At 43.2% G+C, this 8,512-nt stretch overlaps 1 protein-coding gene across 1 annotated transcript; it reads left to right on the top strand.

The window, feature by feature from the left end:
* The first annotated feature begins 963 nt into the window (after positions 1 to 963).
* On the top strand, positions 964 to 8,304 carry LOC112559564 (alpha-amylase A-like). Its single transcript, XM_025230895.1, is given in 13 exon segments — positions 964 to 1,137; positions 1,601 to 1,752; positions 1,930 to 2,081; positions 2,257 to 2,428; positions 2,430 to 2,607; positions 3,051 to 3,254; positions 3,649 to 3,890; positions 4,054 to 4,397; positions 4,718 to 4,725; positions 4,975 to 5,496; positions 5,644 to 5,847; positions 6,262 to 6,493; positions 6,724 to 8,304. Coding segments are annotated over 13 exon segments (2,685 nt in total). The 5' UTR covers positions 964 to 1,085; the 3' UTR covers positions 6,947 to 8,304.
* The last annotated feature ends 208 nt before the right edge of the window (positions 8,305 to 8,512 follow it).

An 8,512-nucleotide genomic window follows, 5' to 3' on the forward strand; every position in this document is an offset into this window, starting at 1 on the left:
TACTTGTATCATCGTTTATATTTTGTACTACAGTTACTGTCATTCCTCTTTAATGAATGTTTTTCTCTTTAAAAATGCAGATATTTGTTTAAAATGAATAAAGCTTCGATATACATATACGCAATTAGTTGCAGTTTTACCGGAGATTTATATACAAGCAATGGAATCCCTCGAAACGATTCTAGTCCTAAACGAAAAAGCTTTTCAAAAGCAGAAGACGTTCCATGCTCATCTGATCTTCACAATAACTGTCGAGGAGTCGATCAAATTTATAAATAATGATATAACAACGAATAAAAACATTGCTGGCGAAAACCTATGGCGAGAGCGACACGGACACCACCGAAAATCCTGATCGAGCATCCTGCTGCAGAGTTGTTAAATAACAACCAACAAGATAATTCACACTCGACAGAGACTGAGTTCAACAGTGAGTGGTGCAACAAAAGAAGTCCCTGTCCACCACCACTACATTTCATGGCCTCACCACATTTATGCGCTCGTTCCACTTGACACCACGAAGGAACACAATTTTAAAATGTCGACTTTTATCGACTGTAGATAAAGAAATTGTACAAGCAATGATAGAGTCAAACAGACCTTTATGATTAACCAAAATCAGATTAAGGAGTTTATCTTGTGACAAACAGCGAACTCTAATAATTAAACATCCCCGCCATCTTTTAATACAACTGGAGGTCTCAGGGTCCCTAAGAAAATCTAGTTTGCACTTTTCGACGTCTCATAAATATAACTATCCCCTACTACCCCACCACCTCACACCTTACACAGGGAAAAAAAAAAAAACAACTTGGATTTACTCTGGAAAGATAGCAGAAAATTCGATAAAAATAGACCATGAACACTACATTTGTTTCATTAGTTCATCAGTCGTGTCCCAAAGCAAGGTGAAGATACCTGACAAGAGAATGTACTTCAGTGAGATAACACTTATCACAAATGTGTTGGGTCGAGTGTATGTCTCAAATCACAGTATGAGACTAGGATTTTCCTACATTTGAGAAAAGGCTTCCCGTTGATACCTGTCCATTTAGGGGGTTTGTCAGTCGTCACTGACAAGTAGTATGGTTTCACAGGTGATCGTTGAAGTCCTCGCGGTAATACTTTTCTTCCCAGGTGAGCTGACCTCTTATCTGCGATCCTGTGTTCGTGATATTGACATTGTGCTCAAGTTGCTGTCAACCCTTTTCATCGTTTAACTTTGTAAACATCATTGATAACAGCGAGACCATGCTATCTGTATGTTAAACATTAAAATGGTTTCTTCGGTCTTCATTTAAGGTCTCCAAAATGTTTGTTGTCCTTGCAAAATGCGCAGAACAATTTCAGAGCTACAAAATGTGTTGCTTTCGTCAACTGGGATGGTATCTAACAATGATAGCGATGAGCACATTTAAATCTTGCTATTTGTGTATATATATAGTTGCTTCCAATCAGAGAAATATCAAAACTTAATCACAGACGGAAAAAGCTTCATCAAAATCAAGTAGAAGTTTAATCAGAGGCAGGAACGACCTAAATCATGGACAGGTAAAAGCCTAGAAAGTGGTCTTCACTTTCACTTTCGCCGTATTCCTAGGGCTGGTCGCCAACGAGGTCCCTCTGTTCCAGTATGGCGACCCTTCTTGTGGAGGCCGCCAGGTGCTTGTCCAGCTCTTCCATTGGCGATGGAGGAGCGTGGCCAAGGAATGTGAGGAGTTCCTGGGATCTTGGGGCTTTTGTGGTGTTCAGGTCAGGTTGTGTCTCACATTCCTTCCACTTCATTTACTTCTTGTCACATTTCTTTCGTCATTAGCGATTGAAAATTTCTTTTCAACAGTCTTTATTGTTTCCTCTTGAACGCCTGTAGTGATCATTATGATGAAATAAGAACTGCACTGGAGTCACTTTTGACCCTTTTGACCCCAGGTTTCAGTGCCGACTGAGCATGTGGTGTTCAGTTCTCCCTCCAACCCTTGGTGGCAACACTACCAGCCGGTGAGTTACAAGCTGGAGAGCAGGTTTGGTACAGAGGAAGAGTTCGAGGATATGGTTGTCCGATGCAGCGCAAACGGAGTCATGTTCGAACCCACTTCTGCTGTGAAAGTCAGTTGTAAAATGATAATGTTTCTGTTTAGCAGTAAGATTTAAGAAAGTTCTAGAAATCTCGAGTAGCCATGACAATGAACCTGAATAAAGACACCTAACAGAGTCCTAACTGACACTTTAGCAAACGGTTAACCCTGTCTATACTAGAATATTCGCCGACATCGTCCTCAACAACATGGCCCAACTCAACCTGTCAGGAGAGGGCTACAATGGGACCTACTTCAACAGCAACTCGTTCCACTTTCCAGGCGTCCATTTTCGACAAAAAGGACTTCAACGACCCCGCCGTCAAGTGCCCATCGGCCGACGGGCTGGTTCACGATGTCACCAACCCTAGCGAGGTGCGCAACTGCTGCTACGACAGCCTGACGGACCTGGATCAGTCGCAGGAAGCCGTGCAGGACGTCGTGGTCGCATACCTCAACCACCTCATCGACATCGGGGTGGCTGGTTTTAGAGTTGATAAAGCAACGTTCATGTGGCCAAAAGACCTAGCTGGTGTGTGACATTGTCACCATTTTGTTAATATACGTTGATAATTCTTTTATATCGTAAGTATCGGGGAGATAGAGTGTGTATGAGAGAGAGAGAGAGAGAAGGAGTTGTAAGTAAAGATATAAAGAAGTTATTGTGTATTTGTCAGATTGATTTTATTTGTATATGCTTATGAGTGCTTCTAGCTTTAGGTAGGTGAAGAGTTTGGTGTACATGTGCTGGAAACTTTGCATGCGCGGGCGGGTGTGTGTTTTGTTGTTGTTTTGTGTATAATGAATGCGTCATTTAAATGAAAATTGCAAAAATATTACTTGTTAAATACTGTTCAGAGGTTTCTGAAAACAAATGCTCTCGTAGATTTTTTTGTTGATAAAGTTGAATGTAAAGACGACAATGATAATAACTTGGGGGTCTACTCAGTCTCACGACAGGTTGTCCTCTTTCAGCCATTCAGGAGAAGGTAAAGGACCGGTGGTCTGGTGGTCGTCCCTTCTACATTCTGCACGTGCAGGACTTGACCCAGGGTTCGGTGACGTGGGACGAGTACGACGACCTAGGTTACGTCACAGAGTTCCATTACCGCCAGCTGGTGGCCGAAGCCATGGCCGACAGTTTCGAGATTGTCTACAACATAACATCACAAAGCGCAGGTATGATGCTGTGTAACATCGAAACGCGATGCGAGAATCGATCACAGAGCACTGCGCACAGTGTCTATCAAGCTTAAAGGACTATTTATTTAATACTTTTTGTATTAAAACTGCATTGTATCAAACTGCCCGTCACACTCACACACGGAACATGTACTATATAATAATTATTGTATGGACACGCTGAAGAGGTTTTTTTGGATTATCTCTCATAGGACGCCGAAAAAAGCCTTCGTGTCTTCATGCTCGTAGTGATGTAACTCTAAGAGGGTAAGACCATGTTTAGAGACAAATGGCGTTCCTTGTATTAACTGCTACCTGGTTGCTTTGGCTGCCCTGATACTTCTCAGTCATTTTAGAATGGGAAATTCCCTTCGTTCCTGTCATGCAACAGGCGCCACACTCGCTCCATCGGCACGTGCGCTCGTCTTCCTGGACAACCACGAGACTCAGCGCCGGGGACAGCAGGTTGCTAGCGCCACCCATCCTTGGCTTACCTTCAGGGACGCCGGCAAGTACACCCTGGCCACAGCCTTCATGCTGGCCTACGACTACGGCTTTGTGCGCATCATGAGTAGCTACAACTTCAGTGATGTCAACGAGGGCCCCCCAACCCAGCCCGATGGCAGCATTAAGGTACTTGTGCCGACACCCAGTGGAAGAAAAAACTTAAACTGTGTTGATGATTCTGAGCTAGAATGAATTGAAAGTGTTGCGGTGTCCTGAGTTGATAGCTATAATTCACGACAGTTTTAGCTTTCAGTATGCCACTTGTCACCACATTCTTCTTCCTGCAAAGGATGCTGTCATCAATGATGACGGTGCATGCGAGGGAGGGTGGGTGTGCGAGCATCGCTGGCCCACCATCGCCACCCTCGTGAGGTTCCGGACTGCCGTGGCCGGCGCTGATGTCAACCACTGGTACGCACCTCACGGCTTGGTGGCGTTCTCGCGAGGCAGTGTGGGATTCTTCGCGATGACAGTGACCATGTCGTATGTCACCAAGGTGATGACGGGGCTTCCTCCAGGCACGTACTGCGAGCTCGTCAGCAGCTGCCTCTCGACGTTGACTGTAGATGAAGAGGGCTACATCAGCCATCCAGCTGGACGCAGCCAACAACCCCGTCGTCGCCATTTTGACCGGTAAACAAAAGTAATTGTGCTGCTGGGTGTGAGTGGACTTTTGTAAACTCGAACTTCGCGAACATTTTAGACAAATAGACAATAAGTTCTAAACCGCCAATACAACACACATAACAATGCAGGTAACAAACAAACCACCTAAGGTTACAAGTGTCAAACGGTCTGACAAATAATTCAGGATTGTTAGGTGTAGGACGGTGTGTAGACTAGACTACAACATACATACTGTACACTAACAACCTACAACAGATCGTTGACTGACAGGTGCATACGAACCTCTGTCAAGTGACTGACAACAGTTTCACCATCTTCTTATCCAGATATGAAGGTGGACGTCGCTACAAAAGCTAGTGTTGACCATACAGATGCCAGGGGCGACCTGACCTACTCCATCTCAGGTGTATCGGGAAGACAAGCTGTCAGTGAGCAGCATGCATCGTCTCCAGACACAACCCGATTCCAGGACATCACTGGGCGACATGAGTCTACTGCAGGAGCTGAAGAATCACTAAACATGTGTCTACTCCACTCACATCATATTTCAAGGCTTTCTCTGAACAACAGACGTCTTCTTCAGAGAAAACGGGATTTCAGCTGACAACTCAGCAGAAAGTATCCACTGAAGAAACAAAAATCAAGGTTGTCACCGAGCAACAAGTATCTACTTCAGATGCAACTCAATTTCAAGTTATAACTGACCAGCCTATGCTTACTTCCTATGCTACAGGATTTCAGCTCAATACAGAGTATCCTGCGTCTACTTCAGATACAACAGAATTTCAGTTTTTTACTGAACAGCAAGTGTCTACTCCAGGATCAACAGAATTTGAGATCATCAGTAAGCAGCACGTGCCTAGCTCTTACACAACAGGATTGCAGCTGGTCACAGGTGGACTTACCTCAGACGGAACAGGATTGCAGCTGGTCACAGGTGGACTTACCTCAGACAGAACAGGATTGCATCTGATCACAGGTGGAACTACCTCAGACACAAACGGATTTCAGCCAGTCACAGGTGGATTTACTTCAGACAGAACAGGATTGCAGCCGGTCACAGGAGGATTTACTTCAGACACAACAAGATTGGACCTTGTGACAGGTAAACCTGATTTAGGCCTAAACAACAGGATTGCAGCTGACGGTCGGAGAGCCGAAGGAGAGTCCAAGCACATCTGAACTTCAGGGCCTCACGCAAGACTTTATGGCCAATTCCACAAGGGAAGGTGACATGGTCACTTATGACAAGCTGTCTTTGCCGCCTTCCACAAAAAACTCTCCGACAGTCACCGAAGCACGACCACAGTCTGTAGCTCCGTCGTCATCATCCACAACAACGACAGCACCACAACATCCTCGGGGTACAGGCGAACTGTCATTTTGCTGCACTGGATCACGAGCCCTGCGCAGTATGTGTTTTTCCGAGGAGGCGTGGACGCCAACCACAGAGCAGGCAAGTCCTCAGCTATTTAGCAAACAAGCTAAGTCTTGAATATGCTCTTCGAGGTTGGCTGGTTGGTTGGGTTGGGCTTGAAAATATTTTCAACCAGCAATAATTTCACACTTCAGAGGATGGGAAGGTGGGGAGGTCAATGTCCCGGCTGAGCCAGAAGAAGTAGTAACTATAAATGCAAGTGTCCTTATTAATTTCATCTTGATTTAACAGTGAAAATCAAACTTGATACTTGATAAAATGAACTTGTCGTCCGTTGATAAAAATAACTTTTTTCTGCGTTGAATTTGTCGTTACAGAATGTGTCCCTTCTCTGAAATGGACAAGAGTAAAGTAAAGAATAAAAACCCATATAATTTTTTTCTATTCTTTCTTTGGTACTTACCCTATGACAGACTATGCTTACCCTGATAGGCTGCGTGAGCAACACCAAGGTTGACCCTTGTGCAATCCCAATAAGAGATCGTGAAGAAGTCGTCAGCCAGTACTTCCAGAAGTACAACGCCTGGCGACTTGGAGACGACTTCCTCGACTGGTATGGCGCGGAGCAAGGACAAGGGACTTTTTTGGGAAACGTTGCGGAAGGGAGTCCAGGCATCTGGACATCCAACAACCCTGCGGATCCTGGATACCAACCTATTAATACGTGCGTTTCTTTTTGTTTTGTTTTCTTTTGCAAAATAACATCATTTTAATTTATATTTCACTAAATGTCAACAATGCTTTGAAGGTAGGTAAGTGTTTCCCATTTAACCTCCACAAATGTTTTGGGTGCCACATTTTTGAGATCCAGTTCTGCTCTTTGTGCGATTCAACTATGGCTAAGTCTGGATTAAATGTGATGCATGTTTTTTTTTTTTTGGCTCCCTCTGACAGGTTTGGAAACCATTACTGGATGTTAGACATTGACATGGACTGCTCCAAGACGCTGGAAAATGGCTACTTTGAACTGAAGGCATATTCCGGCCACTGGGAGCCCAACATCGCCACACACGTGTGTGCAGGCTCGTATCCTCCTGTGCCCTACACCTCCACCAACCACTTTCGCACGCTGTGGATATCTGAATGTGTTCAAACAGGGGGGAGAGTGCGAAGTTAGGCCCTTGGCTGATGCAGCACCCTGAGAACCCTCTTTGCCAGTCCTGCTGACAAGACGAGTGGTCTAGTCCAGGTACCTTAGATGCTCTGTCAACTAGACTGCATCAACAACACTCACTGAGGTCGCAAGCGCTGAAATGTTGATTTCCATCTGCAGTTGATCCAAATTTCATGTGGGGATGAATGGTAATATGGAAAGTGTCTTTCTAGTACTCCATTACAATAAAGGAAACGAGGTACATCCAAGTGTATGGTTATTGGTAAAAAGCAGGATGCAACATGACCATCAGGTATCTAAATTTATTTGACATTGGCTTGTCATCAACTGTTACACTACAGTTGATTGGAAACACACATACAAATCCATAATAAATGTGATTATCTTTTAATCAATATTCCTTTATTCAAGTCATGCTTTGTATAAAATGCACATATAAATACAAACTATGTGCTATGATAAAATTCATGTGAGCCACACATGTTTGTCACAGCTGCATTAGGCGTTCTGCCTATTTGACTACTGGCTCTATACAAGGAGTGTTGCATGCTTTCATGGAACAAAAAAAAAAAAAAGCTCCTAAAAATACTCTCTAGAGGACATGTAGATATGTGGCAATGACAACTAAAACACTGTCTACCAAAAGTTTATGAAAGTCAGGGTTTTCATGTCATACTGGGGGATATAGCCATTACCAATGCAAACTGCAAATCAACAGCACACGTATCACACAACCTGATTTGGACATTAATATTCATTCAGTACAATCCTCACCAGGTGTGTGGAGTTTTTTTTTGGTTGTTAATTTCAACCAGCTTATTAATGAAATGTAAGTAGCAAAATAACTATCTTACTTTGGTAAACTGGAAGTTCTGGAGCATTTAGGTGAAAGGAGGTGTAGAGATAATAGCGCATTCTGTTTTCCTCTACTGCATCTACCTGCACTTCACAGCACCTCCACCTCACTGACCATAGGTACTAGAGTACCACCCATATCTTATGTTTAAACTATTGCATCATCCTAAAGACCAAAACTGACAAATTTCTCCTTTCAAACAACGAAACATACACAGACAGCTACAGATAAAACCATATAATGTACAAAATGCTCAGTTACTGGTATGCTGGCATATTTTTAAAAAATTTATAATTAAAAGTTTGGTTGTCTTTGCGCAAAAGTAAACTGAAATGGCAGTGGATTGGACATCTAGTATTCATAGAAAGAAATATACTGATACTTAACAAATGATTGTGCACATGTGCAAAGGTATAGAAAATTTGCACAGAACAAGAAGAAACTACTAACAGCAAAACAATGTTTTCTGTGTAAAAGCTTGAGGGTACAGTGTCCACAAACCACACATAACAAATCAAAGGAGCAAGCTGCAAACTTTGTCACAGGTATTACTTTTAACACCTACATTGTTAACTACTGGCCAATCTTTTCAAGATTTAACAAAAGACATGCAAGCAGGTACACCTTAGATATATGCAAACACTGGTTAGAACTAGTTTGTGCATAGTCATACTGTTTAGGACTATCTTGATAGTAACTTAGCAGAACAATCT

This window comes from Pomacea canaliculata, linkage group LG3, assembly GCF_003073045.1.
Source record: "Pomacea canaliculata isolate SZHN2017 linkage group LG3, ASM307304v1, whole genome shotgun sequence".
In the NCBI taxonomy this organism is placed as follows: domain Eukaryota; kingdom Metazoa; phylum Mollusca; class Gastropoda; order Architaenioglossa; family Ampullariidae; genus Pomacea; species Pomacea canaliculata.